The sequence below is a fragment of the Bombus pyrosoma genome, linkage group LG2 (genome assembly GCF_014825855.1).
Source record: "Bombus pyrosoma isolate SC7728 linkage group LG2, ASM1482585v1, whole genome shotgun sequence".
NCBI classification, from domain to species: domain Eukaryota; kingdom Metazoa; phylum Arthropoda; class Insecta; order Hymenoptera; family Apidae; genus Bombus; species Bombus pyrosoma.
This window is the reverse complement of record NC_057771.1, coordinates 2050682-2069215: the sequence shown is the minus strand read 5'-3', so window position 1 is coordinate 2069215 and position 18534 is coordinate 2050682. Positions and strand designations below refer to the sequence as shown.

Genomic DNA, 18534 nt, shown 5'->3' with positions numbered 1-18534 from the left:
TTTAAACGATGAAAAGTCAACTTGTTAATTTTTTTAACTATTCTCGGCGAATATCTGATAAATATTTAATGTATATTCTTTCACGATTTGATAGAGTAATTCAATTCCTGCCATTTCTACTATTCGATTAACTATAATCAGAATAATATCGGTTCATGCGAGCTTAAATAGTCTAAATTTCGATTCACCCTTCTGTAATTTCAGTAATTATATAACTTCAGTAGAAATAGTTCAACATAGTACGGAAATATTGTATATTTTTTATCAGCTTTGCTAATTCACCTTTAACATTTTCGAAGACGTACATACATTTATATGTACGGGACTAATGGTTCTCTATGATGTTCTACTACATGCACTGCAAATAATAAATAATTACAGTGCATGTAGTAGAGCATCATAGAGAACCATTAACTCCGTTTACTATTTCACAATCTAATCTGCAACATTCCCAAGAACATCAATAATCTGTTCTAAAAAGTCAAAGCAGTTGCAAATATTCCTGCATTTTGCTCAAGCACGATGCTTTCACCTTAACTTTATCTCATGAACCTGTTCTCTCTTCCTGATGTAGTAATAAACCATCAGCAGTTTGTTTCCCTTCGCTTCCCGCTTTTTCTTTGCCACATATTTTCCCAACTAAAAATATCAATATTGCCTCGCACTTTTCATTGACAGTGTCGGCATGTACATATATTTATTATAATATCTTCCTTTTACTTTTACTCTCTAGTATAGCAAGCCACACTAGTACCGTTTGTGAAAAAGAATTTAAGGCACCCTGTATATCGATATACATATGTACCTTCTATAATTAATACATCCTATTACATGGAACAAAACAAGCGCGCGCGTGTTAAAATTATCTGTTAGTCTATTAAGGATATTAACTTTGTCTCATCGATGTCAGGATCGTCAAAGCAAATGTCACCTATTACGTGGCACAACATTCTTCATCGAAGCTCGCCTGTAACACGATAAAGTTTTTCTTCGGCGATCCTATATTTACTTTGTATATGTATATAATGTCGACTATCTTCATAACAGGATTTACAAAAGAATCGTCGATCGCGATCGTGGTCGAACCGCTGATGCAACATCCTTTACACGCGAAATCGTCGCGTTATCGTCGCATTATGGAAATAGATAATGAGATTCGTCGCATTCTGATGCATTATAAATTGTGCTCCGCAAATCGATCGTTCTACAATTTCAAAACCGGTAGTTAATAGCGAAATATCCGATTAAACGACAATTTTCACTAACCAGGATCTAATGAACCTCGGTCTAATAAACGCTGAAATCAACGATCTATTCTTCCCTGTCGTCGCGACGATTATTATGAAGTTTAACCATGAAGATGGAGATCGTGTAACGCATACATTTGAATAAATTTGAATGTTTGAACCAAGTCGAAAGCAGTCTGGGTCTGATTGTGAATGAATTTCTTAGTGTAGAGTTAATTTACTTAAAACACCGACTTAAACACGAAATGCAGGCACGTTGCGTTAATGGTCACTGTTTGAACATGTAATTTAACCAATTAAATCGCTGTGGCGTATCGGTGTTATACTGTTAGAATGCGTCCAAGAGACTTGAATGTGATGAGGGAAAATTGTCTTAGGCAAATTGAGTAAACTTTTTGGATCTGCGAGTAGTTTAATGCTAACCTCAGTAATATAAAAATACTATTGTATTAAAAATTAGTAACCGTATAAAATAATAAATGCTAATGGTCATAATTTGTTCAGATCGATGATCATAAAGCTACAAATCGTGGCACTTTGAGATTCAATTCCAAATCACTGGAGGAAGCAACCACAGTATCATCTTCGCCGCTATCGAGATCCAAAACGAAGTGGGACAGATCAGGGCAATCGAAAACGCTCTCGAATTTCGAAAGAACGATTCAAGCTTCTGTGATCAATTCAGAACCAAAGTTCGACACGAGCGAACATTCAACCGTTAGAACGATCAGAACGACCGAAAGGGGAAGTGTTTCAACAGCAACAGATGTCACAAGCGAGTCGAGAAGAATTTCAGGCAAAAGATTCGAGGAAACTAAAAGGGTAGAGCCAACGATTAACAGACGAGACGGCAAAAGATATTTTTCTGAAAGCAACGAAGAAACAAAGTTAAAAAATAATGAACAAAAATTCGAAACGTCCAAAGGGATTTCTCGAAGAACGTCCAATGGAAGAGCGAATAATTCAACTGTCACTGAGAGATTGGACAACAAAGGACCATCCGTGTTCCTGGCAACCACGGAGTCTTCGAGGTCTAGAACCGGAAGAAAGATTCAAACGACTTATTCGATGAAAGATCTAAAGACACAAATCCCTACGTCTAGAAGGTACAACAGTAAGAAATTTAGAGACGTTGAAAGCACTACAGCTTCGTTTAGAAGAGAAAGTAGAGGTAGATCGACTACAGAGAAGATTGAAAGGAGTACCAGATCTGGTAGATCGAAGGTGAACAATGCGGAGAATAATTCTATTGCTCGAAGAGGTCCAGATCCTCTTTTATCAGAATCCGAAAGTGTAAGAGTCGATATTCCTCTCACTGTAGGTGAAACAGGAAATCCAGCTTCGGATGTAACCACTGGAATTGATGTAGCTTCTCAGAGAAGATCGGACGCTAAAGAGTCATCCAGATCCAGTCGGACAGGATTCGAAAGATCGAAAAGTCGTGGACGGTCGAACGACTCCGAGGCTTCTGGGTCATCCAGATCAGCTTCTCCAAGAGGATCTTCAAAGTTCAGCGACTCTACGACGACAGAAGCTAACGAACAGATTGTTAGTTCGAGAAGGAATACGGTTTCCAGAGATCGTTCCAGAGGTTCCGAGATCAAGAAGAATTCTGTGAACGAGTCTAGATCAAGGTCTAGAGGTAGAAATGTGGAAAATAATATGAAACCTATTTCGGGCGGTGCTTCAGAAAGGAATGTGAAGCGGAAGGTGGCTGGGGAGAGAAACTCTTCGGATAGGGGACCGAGAATTCCTGATGTTACTCCAAGAGCTATCGACAGTCGTAGACAGGATACTCAGGATATGCGTGGAAGATCGAGAAGCAAGTCGAGATCGGATGTTACCACACCTATTACTATGGGTGAGATAATTAGTTAATCATTAATAATAATTTAAATATAGTCATGCTGTTAAAAGAATATTTGATAACCTGATTGTAGATTGAATTTTAATGCAATAATTTTAATGATACATAAAAAGGTTCATTTATCTTACTTGAAGGTGAAATATCCAGTTTTATACGTAACAGTTAATTAAGTAATTACAATTAGCTGTAAAGAATGAAATTATATTGTAAAATATTAAATTTTGTTTATATAAATAATAAATTATATAACTAATATAAATAAAAATTATAGAAATATAATTTATAATAGAAGATATATAGAAGAATATAATAAAATAGAATTTTATGATAGGAATTATATAAATAAACATTCCTTAAACAGATGTTACTACAACTGTTGCGCCAGATACAACAGTTTTTACCGAGGTAACAGCCACCGATTCTGAGATAACAAGTACGACCATAAGATTAGCGACTACTCCAAGTCCAAGGGCAACATCAAGACCATTATCGACTTCTGCTTCAACCCTCGATGCATCAGGACGAGGTAGAGGAAGAGGCAGAAGCGGAAGTCACGGTAGAAAACAGAAAGAGGATTTCTTCAATCACGGACTAGGGTTCAGAGGTCGAAAACCCTCGCCTGAAGGATCCGCAAACGTGACAGAGTCTAGAAAAACTGTTTCGTGGAAAAACGATTCCCAGTCGCATGGAAATCCAGGCTGGACGCTCAGGAGGCGACCAGCTCATTTTAACTCTGAAAATATTTCGAAGACGATCGTGCCTTCGCCAAGGGATCAAACGAACGAAGTGGTGCCATCCAACGAACAATCGACCAGCACCGAAGCTATACCGATTATCGAAAGTTCCACGTTTGGCACGAAAAGAGGCCCCAAGAAGCTGCAAACGACGGACGAGAGTTCCACGGTGGTTGAAACCACGACCAAGAGCTACAGAAGAGGCAACAAAACCTTTGGAAATGGCAAAGTGATTGCGGCGCTTGAAGAGAGTGATAATTACCCGCCTGAGTTTAAGGCGAGGTTAACTCAGTTGGTGAGTTCTATTTCTTAATTGGATTTTTTTAATTGGAATTAAGCTTAGATTTCAGTAGCGAAATATCCTATAAGTTTGTAGTTTTATTGGATAAAAAGAAATATAGATAGCTTTATAGAGAGAGATATGTGTACTCGAACATAAAAATAATTATTGAATTACAAGGGGAGTGGTAACATGGTATGAATAGTACTTGTAATAAAACTGCATCGATCGAAGAATAGAGAACTTAAAACAAGAAATTGTATGCCTTTAGCTTTAAAGAATGTTTAAGTGTTGTCACTCCCATTACGAACGAACGATTTCTCAACTGTCTCATTACTTCAATTAATTTCATTGTGTAATAAGTAATAAGTCTTACACGCGAACGACTAGTCATATAACACTTACATATAACACTTTACTTCTTTTTAAACACGTTTCACATATAGTTTCTTCTATGTCTTGTGAAATATTTAAAATTATTTCCGAAATATACATATGATATATGCAATATATGGCAAAAACTTAATACGCGTATAACGATTAGCGTTACAATCCTGATTGATAGAATTCTAAAAAGAATATGGTGTGTCCTAATCGAAAAGTATGATTTCAGAAGAATACCAATACGAAAATACCAGCCTCAAAAGCCACCTCTAGAACGCCATTGGAGGTAAGAGTCCAGAGTGCCCTTCATATCAGCTTACAGCATCTAAATAAAGTCTCTCTTGTTTTTTAATTAATAAAGTGTAACATACATTTCTATGCTTCTATTCTAGTTCAACAGTCTACAGCTTTCATTATGACAGTACCTTAATACGTAGACGTTGTAATCGTTGACACTGACTGATATTATTGCGTTGTTGTAAAATAATGATACAGTAAACCGCTGAAGGATTAAACAAAAAATTAAAACATGACAAGTGACTGCGACGAAATGGGACGGTGTATTATACATTTTCTAGCACTAAACAACTTAATCAGCATGCACGTAACAAACCACACAATTACCACTTTACCGTTCTTATCTTTTGGCGAATTTTTTCCAACGGCTCCATAAAATAGACACTAGTACTGTTTCTATCGTAATAGTCAAGGAATCAGTAATTTGCATTTTGAAGTCAAAACAATTCGTGTAGGAACAAGAGAGGAATATCTATGGTCGACGCTCGAGGAACAACTCGATGGCGTTCGAGCCTGACGACCTCGAAACCGCAGCTTCAGCAAATGTTTTGACGGATGAAACTTTAGTCGTGAATCCCTTAACGTTGATAAATGGCACAGGATTGCGACGCGTAAGACTACAGATAAATCATTGTATTACGTGATCGCTTGTGTTCTATGTATCCACCTTCTCCTCGATGCGTTCGTAGAGCTTTTCTTCCATTTATAGGAGAAACCGACTGCAAACGTTTCTAATGCGTCTCGTTTCTAACGGTTAGCGGTTTTTAATTATCGTTTTATCGATTATCTTTCGATAGAAGTGCTTGGTCTATATTTATGTCGATGTCATTAGTATCTGAAAATTCTTAAATACGTTGTTTCGTTCTGTTTTGCTTTGGTCATTGTGAATTTTATTTAGCTGCTATTTTGTTATATAAAATGCTGCAGTTTAGGAAAACGTCATATGTGTGTAAACGTAGTACGATTGATTTATATAATTATTTCTCAAACTATCGTAAACCTAATTAAGGAAGGTTGTTCGCTTAAAAGTGTTTTGCGAAGAACAGTAAATATCTATATGTCGACTGTATCTTTAATAGTTTAAGAAATAATTCTTCTGTTGTATATTCGCAAATGCTGTGATTGTCTAAGATACTTCTTCTTTCACTATTTTCGCAATGTTTAAAAAGCTTCAAAACAATTTACGTACGAATATGTGTACTAAAGTTTCGCCTTGGAATCAACACTAATTTGTTGGTGAGGTAAAAGGCTACGAACTATGTAATCGTTTGCTTGTAACATCATTGACGACCAATTGAGACTGGACAATGATGCGCGATTAACAAAGGGAAAGAAATGCCAACTGAAAGACAAGCTTCCCTCTGGTGGTTGGTGAAAAATCTGCATCGTTCCCATGATTTTGGTAAAATCAGATGCTTTTGAGATCTTGCGATACATCATCGTAACCAACTGCTTCGATGATATCGTTCATCTCCAAACGCGACTGGATCGAACGATATCCTTTAACACGAGGAACGACGAATCCTCGACGTGGAGTTCTCTCAAGGTCCAAACGAATATAAAACTTTGATCGAAACGTTCTTCGGAAGTGGACTTCTATTTTTACTTTCGTTTATCGTGAAAATGTGCTTACTTATCGAGCCCGACTTATTCAGGGCTCACGTGCATTACGCAGTTTATAAACTGGTTTTTGGTTTTCGTTCAGTTGCTTTTGTATTGGGTTCTCCATGGAGAAAGTGAAGGTTTATTTGACTTACCTGAACATAACGCGTCCTGATTTATTCTCAGCGAGGTAACTTTGATAGGTAGAGTTCGGAGTTACGTCTTCTATTGGAAGAGGTTTTCTACGTAAGATATCTATCTTATTGATGCTTAGACTTCTAAATTTCTTGTTCATTATAGACACGAGGAATGGTTAATGACAGGGATGAAGCAAACAAAAGAAATTATTCTATGTGAAAATAATGAATCGTGAATGTAGAGTAAAATTTGTTCTTGTGAAAATGATTTTAAGTATTTGCCGAGCGTCTATATATCCCACGATGTCTTAACTTCGTGACTTTCACTTTAAATCGTTGCTACATTTGTCGCTTATATTTGTTCTTATATTTACCGCGTATGATAATAAATGGAAACAGGAATAAATGGTTTAAAAATTTTAAAAATTGGGAAAATTTCCTAAGTAGCACATTAGAATAATAGAATAAAATTTACATGAATGACGTTTTTCACATAAAATGATAATTTTTTTAATTGCATCATCGGTTTCGAAACAACCAGAAGTTGTTGGATTTACTTTCAAGGAATTTCTTTTGGGCATTTTCTATTGTCTTTAATTCCGATGATATCGGTGGTTCAGCAGTAAATCTTTTAGAACGAAAGGTAGAAGAAGAATTAAACGTGGTAAAACGTAAACGTAAGAGAAGAGAAACGCAATTTGTTACAGAGTCAATAAATTTTTTATTCTGTAGGATCATACATTCTACCTCTATTCGAAACCATGAACAAATGAACGACTTTCAGTCTCGTAATTACATCGAAATTGAGTTTGTTGTAAAGATCCTTTGTCTTCAAGTAAAAACTGTATTTAAAGATATCAAACAAAATTAACAATAATAGATGATCAGAATGTAGAGTAACTCCATAAGTAGTATATTGAAAAATTATTTCATTTCATTAAATCGATTAATTTAACTGATTTTCTCGAACGTGCATGATTTCATTCTACGTCGTCGATAAAGAAATCCACGTTTCTAAGATCGATGCCCGAAATTGTCATTATTCATTAATAAAACAAGTAACGAAAGATCTATGAATTACAAACTTATTTTCTTTTGTTCTGCAATCGACTCGCTATAATTTACACCGAACCAGACTACAGTATAAAAAGAGCACAGAAGAACTTTCATGACTGTACGGGAAACTGAATTATGTCACCTCCTCACCGCAGCTAATCGCTTGATCGGCGCTTTTAAGAACCATCCTCGAATAATTGTTAGATGATACATGATTTTTTTTCCCTCACTGGAACGATAGATAGTTTCACATTAGTACGAAGTTAACCATTCATTTTTATAGCATACGATTAATGGAAATAAGAAAAGCTTCATTGGAGCCAGGCTTGCGTTATTTTGTACATCGATTAGTTTGTCACCGCGTTTGTCACCGTCTCTATGGATCGTTCACAAAATGGTCGTTTTCACACTTCGCTCTCCTTCTTTCGCACTCAATGAAATGTATCCTCGAGTCGCGTGTGCTGATAACATTGATTAAACTTTCCAGTTGTTGTCCAGTACAGTGAAATCGTGGCTCGAGCTCGTTACGAGTCAAATGGCGGCCTGGATCGTCTCGTTTCTACGCTTCCTCAAGCTCCTATTCTTCATGTAGGAAAATATCGGCCGCGCGCTATGTCGTCTTCCCATAATCGAATCGGTACCGTCCTTCGTTTCCCGACCTGTTGTGAGTGTATGCTTTCCGAGCGACCTTGAGAACGTCTCCTGTCGATGGAAAGCTCGTCGAGACCGTGGCACACTAACAGAGTTCCCGCTCGAGCTTCCGGAGCCGGCTTCAGTCTCGACAGCGGTTTTCCACTATCTTAAAACGGAGCTGTTTGAACGACCCTTTCAGGTGAAAAAATCGTCAGCCGCTCTGTTCGCTGAAAGATCGAGGATGAAACTGGAGCTGGCTAGGAGGTTAGTGAAGCCAGAGTTGAACATCGAGGAGAATGATCTCGACGCAACCACGGCCTCCTCTTTCAGCAAACGGAAACCAACCGGCGTGCCGGTGGTCGATGAGACGAGCAAGGTCGCCAAATACTCTAAGCCCGCTGCCGCAGCACCGGGACGCAACAGGCCTTCCACTTCCGTAGAAAGCACTCAGGAAGAGGTCAGCGTGAAAACCTCGAAACTTCCTAGTTCGAGGAAAGCTCATGACGATTCTTCAAAGGTCATCGGCAGACCCTACAGTTTAAAGAAGGGGCGGGTCATTACGGAGCGAATGGTCACTTCGATTTCGATCGAAGAGAGAGCCATTGCTGAGGAAACGACCAAACCGTACGCGCTAACCACGAACCCGTCCGTGATCACCTCCGCTGAACAGGGATCGGCGACAACCATCGACTCGACGAGGGTTCGTTTAGCCAGTGATCGTGGAGGAAAGAAGTCGAAGGAAGAAGATTCGACGCCGACCAAGAACATGAAGGTTTCGCTTTACTCTACTCAACGCGTCGAGACTACCGATCCCGTTACTACTATCAAACCGAAGAAATCCTATAGCTATCAATCACGTAATAAATTACGAGAGCAGTCTGTAACGATCGAACAAAGTTTCACGACGTCGACACCTAAAATATCCTACTCCTCCGCGCAGAGCAAATCGCAAACGTCCCAGGAAGAGAACATTACAAAAAAATTGAGGTTTGCTACCAGCGCTACCAAGCCCATTTTTAGACCTCGTTACAGCAAACGAACCAATGAGAAATCTTTCGAGAAGAAGACGACGGACAATCAAGCTATCTTTACCACGAAACTACCCGTAGCTACCAGCAGATATTCGAAGAAGAAATCTTCGGTAAAATCTATCGATGATAAATCAGCGACAACAGAGGGGTTATCTGCACAGACGAGAAAGATCGAGTTTCGTCCTAGAACCGCGACCTATCGAAGACATTCAGAAATTCCCACGACTTTAACTGAATCCAGTACGAAGGTCGACGGTGTAGGAATCGCCATCACACCGAGATCGACAAAATACCACGCCACTTTAAAGACCTCCACGGTATCTCCTCGATCGGTAGCACAGGGACCACAGGTAAACTTGAAGATCGCGAACGAGACGGCGCAGGAGACGCCAGGAATTACCGGCAGCAGCAACGGCGACAGCGGTAACTCGAATGTCTTCAATCCGACCAGAAGCACGTTTCTGAGCGGAAACAGTACACTGTTGGAGCAACTGAGAAGCACGGTAGCACCGCTGTTGAGTTCCCTTGGTAACAGGACGCCTGTGTTTTCCGGATCTTACAGTAATGTTAACAACATGGTAAATATTAATCTTAATTATTTGACAAAAATAAAATGTCGATCGTCTTTCGATTTTGTTAATAATTCGAAACTTTATTTAAAAAAAGAATTTTCATTTAGGTCGGTAAAATGTTTATTTACTTGAAGTAATTGATTCTGTCGTTTGTGAACAGAATTCACCACCCAGAGTCACTCCCAGTGGACAACCACCCCGCTTTAGTGCGAGATACAAAGGAGCGGAATTATTCGTTAGAAAACAAAATAATATTTATCAGCCCACTGTGCCATCGGTTACTAGTTCGTCGACTACGCCAATTACACCCGTAGAGGTAAGATCGTTAAGATATTAAATGTTTAAAAAGATATCGACAACATTCAGGAAGTATTAACAAAAGATTAAACGTTATAAACATGTTAGACTTTCCTACATTCTTCAAATTCTTTTTCTAACTTCTTCAAGCAAGATACTCTTTAGTCTCATCATATCTCATTGCACTGCAAATTTCTTAATTTTCACAGTAAGTTCATTGGATATTATTGAGAAAATTTAAGAATATTATGTTCGTCCTCGATAAATGAAAATTATAAAGTAGCGTTAAAAAATTATGGAAGGTCGTATATATGTGAAAGAAATGGATCGTGACGATGATTACCGAGGTAAGATTACGTGGCAGAAGAAGAAAGTTATAGGTGGTTAACAGTGAGTCAGTGTGGTCGTTTTTTCTGTGCTTAAAAGGTTTTCACCACGAAGGTAGCCGAGAAGATCGGAGCAGTCGCACCACCATCGTGGACCGATCACATTGGTGTCATCACAACTCCGTCTGGAAGTCTCGATTCTAATGACATCGATACGAATAAACTGCGTTGATTTAATCATTCGGATTGTACTTAGTCAGACGCGCTACTAATAATTATTAATCATCTTTTCTTTTCATTAATATTATAACGATTCATCGTTCGCAAAGGATTATCATACTTACCGAGCTTTCTTTAAAATATTATCAATAATGTTAAAAGTCGTTTCTTTTTATCTCTTTTTATCCATTCCATACAGCTAGTACAATTTTGTATCGTCGACGTAGATACGAGTATCGCACAATAAGTTTCAATAGTGTGAACAATTCTCGTTTAGAAGACGCAACCTTTCCTATGGTTAAATTATAAAAAAAGATTATAAGTAACACAAGAAAACGAATAAAAAGTACATAACCATTTATGTGATTAACGTTTATTTTTAGTTTTGTGATTCATGCTAATTGTTATCATGGGTTTGCATTTACTAATATGTACAGGTACTTACGTTGTTTTACTTACACCATAATGCATATATTGTGTTATACAAGATTATACACACACACACACACACACATATATATATCTTTGATAATAAATATTTTGGTTTTTGGATCGCACGCGACATGAAGTTGTTCGTTCTTATTTAATCGCGTCCATAAATTATTCTTTCGAATCATATCAAAATTACTATCAGAATTATTAAAGGTAGATAGAGAAATGCCATAATTGAGAAGCAATAGCCAGTCCAAAAGTACACTCTTCTATTGATCTCTAAACTATAAATACAGAAAATCATAATGAAAGAATATCATTGTACTGATTACGATGTAAGTCGGTTTGTTCGATTCTGACTTCAATGAATACTCTCACGATGATATCCACGAACTTATGAAAATTGAATAGACGTAACGTGACTATACTCCCAACGAGGCAACATTTTGTTGAAATTCGACGTAACGGGACTTGACTTTCTAATACGAGCGCATTCCGATTACATAGGCAAATTTTCGTGATCCGTGTTTCACAGCGTTCGAAGCGCTAACGAGTGAAAGTAAATGAACGCTGCGTCATGTGTTTGCATTAAAAGTGTCTCAACGTGGATGGTATTTAGGACATGTGGGTGGATCAAAATCATTATAAACGAAAATAAGGATACGCGACTTAAGGTCACGAATTCACTTCTCTTTCATGCAGCCTCGATCTCGGTTTTCTGTTACAAGTTGTCCGAATTCAGGTTTTAAATTAGTTTCATATTGCTTAATGCATTTGTCAACTGACATGTGAAAATCTACAAATACCGTATGATATATGTTATTTCTGAATCGGTTTGATCGTTGTTATCTTTAACCCGTTCTTTATCAGGTCTTAGCAATTTCTAAAAATATTTAAAATCTCTGTTAAATGGAATCACGTTTTAATGTTGTTCGAAGATACTGTTGTTAAAGACATATCACTGGAGACCTCTGTGAGAGAGGATTAACAGCTATGATAAAAAGGAAAAAATCAAAGTGAGCGGGCAACCAGTCTCTATTGCCTGTATAAACGATCCTTCGCTCGGAGAACGAGTTTCTAGCTCACCGTTCCTTTGCTAATAGCTGTGTTTTCTTGACGCATTAAAGCAACCTCGGTTTCTCCTCTTCCTTAGTTAGTTCGTATTTCTACCAAGAGATGGTGTATGCTCACTCAATTATGAGATCAATTAATCTGCGAAATGACCGATGTACTTTCATAATCCCTCGTTTTACATCGATTTATCTTTCAACTGTCGATCTTAATGAACGAACAACGCGTACTTTAGATCCCTTGTTCCATTGTAAATACACGGATTGACGCAACGTAGAAACTGTACATAAAAGGAAGTCACCAGATCCAATTCGGCACCGAATTTAATGTATAGCACCCCATGCACGCACGTAATTTCTGTTTCTAGAACTCTGGTTCGGCCCCACCAATCGATGTCTCAAGTCCTGGCGAGCCGAGATTCTTGACCCTTTATCAGGCATTGGAGTCGGCCAGCATCAGGAACGAACAGTTACAGGGAAACGCGATTGCACAGCTGCAAAAACAACAAGCTGGCAGTGTTTCCCAGGTAGACTTTAACGCCACCGCCGTTAACGATATCGGCGATAACGCTAACAATGACACCACAAGCCCCACTGTAGCAACTATCAGCCCACAGACATCAGACACCACCGCGAACACTATTCAGGACAGCACACAGACCCCGAGATTACCCGAGGATCCGGACAACTCCACCCCCGCGGTTACCACAGGAGCCCCTGAAACCCCTTCAACGACCGAACCGGTTTTCACAAGCACAGAATCGTCATCTAGTACCGAGCAAGCCTCCACCAGCACAGAATCGCCATCCAGTACCGAACAACTTTTCACCAGTACAGAATCGGTTTCCAATACCGAACGAGTTTCCATCAGTAGAGATTCATCCTTCACTACGGAACAAACTTTCACCAATGTCGATTCCATGTCTGTCACTGAGTCAACCAGCACAGAGTCATTTCTGCGGTCTACAGATGCAACGACGATGAACGTCGAAGGTGCAGAAGATGTTCAGACTTCCATGTCGGCAGATAACAATTCGACCAATCAGGAACTCGTGAATTCTACCACGGATGCTTCTACGACTATTAGTTCTACATCCGAAGGTAGTAGTACCGAGTTCGAAGGTGATACGAGTTCCACCACTGTTGGTACGGCAACGCAGAGCACGACTGGCAATATCGATATTACGTCAAGAATAGACCTTTCGCAGAATACGATAGAGACGACTACCTTTTCGACAACTGTCACCAACACACCGACAACGTCTGAAAATCCCGAGACTAATACCATACCGCTGTCTGATACTACTGCTACTCAGACAGCCGATATTAGCTCGACCGATGCTCTAACGACCGAAGCAGATTCGAGTAATATGATCGATATAGAGACAACTACGGCGATACCCACGTCCACTATTCGAACCAGGCTGATAGATCTCGCGCAAGATATCCTGTTTCGATTGCAAGCAACTATGTCTACGACCACGGTACCGAGTCAAGATTCGACGACGATGTTGTCTCCCACGACGGAAATATCGAACGTGATACCAGATTCGAGTAGCAATCGTAGTTTGGAGTCCCTGTCGCAATTGAGGGATGAAACGACAATCAATCAAGGAGAATCGGGAACGAGTACCCCGTCGTCAGTTACAACGGAGCAGTCGAGTTTAAGAACGATCGAAGAAGTAATTACCCAAAGCGCAGATTCAATTGCTGCTTCGTCACCCACAATGGTATTAACTCAGGAAGCCAACACGCAGGATGAAATAAATGCAATAACAACCACAACACCAGCAACAATAACATCTACAACAATCACACAAGACTTTCAAACAGTATCGAACACAGATTCGACCACTGTAGGCGATTCAAACGATTCTTCGACTTCCCCGTTAAGCGTTGATGTAACTACTGTGTCGACGATCACTTCCACCGACGACACTTTACTAACAGAGTTAATGTCCATTGCCAAAACACTCTTTTCGGATGAGATAAGCAATAATCAGGAAGACATAGCCGGGCAAAATTCAAATGTCACATCTAGATTAGATAACTTAATGGAAAACGAGATATACCGACCGAGCTTGTCCAACGACGAACTCGGCACTACCCAAGTTGCAGAAACATCGTTTTTTCCCTCAAATGCCATGTCAGAAAATGTAGAGTCTTCTACTATTCCGACTGATCCCTCACAGAATGAGGTAGACCTTACTACAACCGTATCTTCTGCAAATCTAACAGATACACTGACAACAACCCCTCGGAGTAACATGCCCGATGACGAAGTAGAAAGCGTACAGACCGAAACCACACCAGTAGTGTTAGGACCCCTTGCCGAGATCATAGAATCGACGACTCCCTCGTTTAAGACAGAAATTGAGCCACGAGTCACTCTGTCGCTTAGCGGATCGCTTGATGCTGACACTGGCCTCGATACCACGACTCAGATACAGACAACCACCAGCACACAAAGTTCAGAAACGACAACCACATTCGCCATGAATTTCGAGCTAACCACTGACACGTTCGATTTGTTTTCGTCTAATCTGATCACGACAACCAACCCTCAAATAGTTTCCGAACAGGTTACAGAAAGTGTCACTGAACCTACAGGAGTCACCGTACCATTAACCAGTTTTACAACCGTAACATCACGGCTTATGACAGACATTGGCACTACTACTGAACCCGAAATAACTACCGTAGCTCCCGAAACTACCCCTTCCTCTGTAAATACGATCATTATGACACCCTCAATATCCTTCGAACAAACCACATTGGCATCTGCCGTAGAGTTGGTTGAACGTGTAAATGACGTAGAAGTGGAAACTAACCAAACAACAGAGTCCGCGACTCAGTTGGCATCTTTGATCACCGAAAGCGCTGATAACGAAACCCTCGAACCCACCGCGTCATCGATTACAACCACTGCGCAGCAGGATGTTAACTCTATTGACGATATGGGAGTCACTACTAACCAATTCTCGCTAACATCGACTACAATTCCCGTCATGGAAACCACTACTAATGCACCCAGCGAAAACGTCCCCCAAACGACCCCAAATCTTGAGAACAAATCTCCAACTATTGTTGCCCGTTTCCAGGATACGACATCAGCAACCGCCCAAGCGACGGCAGGTTCGGGAATCGGCCAAACGACCGAGATCACAACTCCTACGATCCCAGATACTTCGATCGTCTCATCAACGTCCTCAGAATTTCCCACTTCATCGTATCCCGATGTTCCCCTCATTACAACCACTTCATCTTCGGTCGAAACGACGACGACGACGATCACGACTGAGACAGCGACGTCGACGAGTACAGGACGCGTTCCTGACGGAGGAACATCGACACCTCAAACGACGAGAATGGACGTCGTCACTGTCACCCCTGTGACGGAAACCACCATGGTCAATATAGAAGAGAATCTCGTGTCTACCGAAGTTGGAACATCGACGACAACTGCTTCGTCGGAAAGTACGACCACAATGTCAGGAGGTACTACGAACGACTCCACGAATACAACTTCTGCTTCTACGGAAGCAACGACCATGTCCATGCAAGCTACCCCTGGAACGACCGTGCCGACAGCTACTAGACTTCCACCTAGGCCAGCTTCTCAGAGTTCCACGACGCCTTATTTAGGTCGCTTCGGCGGCAGCAGATTGACACCTGCTCCACGTTTCAGTCTAAGCTCAACTACCAGAGCTCCTCTGCGAGACTACCTAGTGTACGGAATCTACCCGAACAAAACGATCGTGAGAAAGCGGCCAGAGGACAACCTGATCGATGCTAGAAACGTGGACAGCCCGTACGTGATATTCGGTATCTTCCCGGACGGCAGGCTGGTTCGAAAATACCCGAATGGAACGATAATACCGGATCCACCTAGGAACCCGGTCGAGGTTGTGTTCTCACTTAGCACTTCCACTACCACTAACAGGCCACCACCCAGACCGTATTATAACCAGGCTAACCAAGGCACTTACAATCAATATCGAGGCCCGGTGTACAATAGTAACGATAGACCTGTCGCTGAACCGATGAGAAACGTCCAAAGTCCCAGCATCGTTGATATTGGCCTTACTGGTAACGCGATCGTCGGCCCCAATGGAGGTGGACCCGATAATACGGGGCCACTTGGTACCCCTGCTAGTGTCCCGAGCACCAACGAAATGGTATCTCTTATTCCACCTGTTCATCATCATCGATCGTTAGCCGTGCGTGCATCGCTCGAACTCGTGCGAACATACGGTTTACTCCAAGTGAACCAGTCGTCTCTTTCTCATTTCGCGTGTTACTTTTGCCTCTTTTTCAAAAATTATTGTGTCATTGTTGCATAAAGTGTAAAAGGGTGAAATTTGTTTTTGAAAAAGTCTGACAACGTTTGAGTGTATGGATCAGGATGTAAATATTCGTAATTGTTTAGATATTTGGGGTTTTCTGTAAATATTTGAGATTCGATTTGTCGATTTATTTTATTTTTCATTTATATACATCTTTTCTTCGTTCTTTATGTTTTGTATTCATATACACATGTGTATGTAAATTTTTTATGACAGTTTTTTCGTTACTTATAATTAATGTCGTAATTTTTATGGTAACAATGGCACAGAACACTTGCTTTTTGTTTAACGCTTTGGTTTTGTTAAAGTAGATTCTTTGGTAGTACTAATTTTCCAATTTCGTGTGGATTAATTATATCTATTATCTCTCTTTTAAATTCTTTACGTTTCTTACTTCACGTTGTTTTAATTCGTTTTTTCGATTCGGTATCGTCGTAAAAAGAATTTATCCAATGCCTACTTCAACATGTTTTTTTTATCCCACATAAAACTTTTTAATTTGTATAATGGGGAGTTGTATATAATGTTACTGTAAATTTGTGAATAATTATTTATATATGTCGCATGTTTGTTATTTTTATGCACCGCGCACTTTGAAACGCACTTTATGTTTAGTAAAGTTGAAGGTGCACTTTATATTGTCGATTACTTCAGTTCAGAAAATTGTAATATTTGAAATTTAAACTCTCCATGCGAAATATGGTAGAGCAGGGAAAGAAAAAATGAGAAAAATGAAGAAAGAAATTAATAATTTTATGGTATTCGATAAACTCTTCGGAACAGGATTTGAAAAATATTTCATTTTCATTCATCGTTCATTCCCACCGATTACTTACCGAGGCCCGTACAATATAGTGAAATATTAATCGATCATTTTTTATTTATTATTATCGCGTTACTAGGCAAGCAGAGGAGAACCACTGCACTTTTACGATACAGATTTCTTCACCTTCGACAAAAAAATGAAGCTCTACTATGATTACAATTTTTCCTATTTATGAAATTGGAACGATCGATCGAAGTTTCGCTATTACAAGTTTCTCATGTATTGTTTTTGAGATGTAAGTTTGTTTTGAAAGGTTTAAAGAACGTGTATGGTTTCGCATTGTTTAGAGCAATGCCCTGCTGAATACGCAAATGAGGACAGCGTCGGTGACGCCGATAGTAAGTACCGGTCGACCGCCGACCGATTCGCAGGGCGGTCGTATCGTCCAGGATCGAGAGAGGGACGAGGCCACCAGGACGAAGGAGGCCGGAGGTCAACGCAGCTCCGTGTACATCGGACAGGTAAGAAAGCAAGAGAGACAGAACATGATTTACAACGATGCTGCGGCTGATTCTTTCAGCGCTGCAACATATCTCTGCAGCGAAAAAAAAGAGCAACGTCGAATGTTTCAGGACAAGTTCGTCAATTATTGGACCGATGGGGCTTCCACCTCTAACCCGCGCGTTCTCAGTGTGAATATAAATTCAGTAGCTGTAAGTTAAAGAATAAGAGGAATTCAACGGCTTCTTATCTTCATCTTGCATATTTTATCGAAATATTATTCTTTGGGTGGTTTTGATTTGTTTGTAAAATATTAAAAATCTGCAAACCAAATTTTACTATTATACGTGAAATAATAATTTTGAATTTCTAAATTATATATATATATATATCTATATTATTTTCTTTAGACTGCTGCAAACGAAGGACCATCACCTTCTGTACCATCGTTTGAGAATCTCCTGAACAATCAACCAGGAGGTCGAGTCACAGCTCCGCCTGGATTCCCATGGAGGGATCCTTTGGACCAAATCTTTGGTATTACTACCTCCTCGCCGGTAATAACAGCTTCAGTGGCATCAAACAGACTGGTTCGTATTTATTAAATTTTACCTTCGAATCACTGTTTTTCAGAATCAACTTACAACTACGTACTTCCTTGAAAAATCATTATTTTTTCTATACTTCAATTATTTCATATTACTTATTATAGATATATTTCGTTGAAATTATATAAA

At 39.7% G+C, this 18534-nt stretch overlaps 1 protein-coding gene across 8 annotated transcripts in view; it reads left to right on the top strand.

Moving 5' to 3' along the window:
- The window catches only part of LOC122573022 (mucin-5AC-like), a 46229-nt gene that overhangs the window by 21830 nt on the left and 5865 nt on the right, over positions 1 to 18534 (top strand). For 2 of the 8 annotated variants that reach the window (XM_043738885.1, XM_043738892.1), the window contains exons 3-12: positions 1752 to 3108; positions 3476 to 4143; positions 4742 to 4798; positions 5265 to 5420; positions 8437 to 9846; positions 10001 to 10156; positions 12553 to 16362; positions 17644 to 17817; positions 17929 to 18009; positions 18208 to 18387. In XM_043738885.1, the coding sequence (XP_043594820.1) occupies positions 1752 to 3108; positions 3476 to 4143; positions 4742 to 4798; positions 5265 to 5420; positions 8437 to 9846; positions 10001 to 10156; positions 12553 to 16362; positions 17644 to 17817; positions 17929 to 18009; positions 18208 to 18387 (8049 nt within the window). The remainder of the gene's footprint in view (positions 1 to 1751; positions 3109 to 3475; positions 4144 to 4741; positions 4799 to 5264; positions 5421 to 8436; positions 9847 to 10000; positions 10157 to 12552; positions 16363 to 17643; positions 17818 to 17928; positions 18010 to 18207; positions 18388 to 18534) is intronic. The other 6 variants (XM_043738921.1, XM_043738911.1, XM_043738947.1 and 3 more) reach the window with 6 other exon arrangements.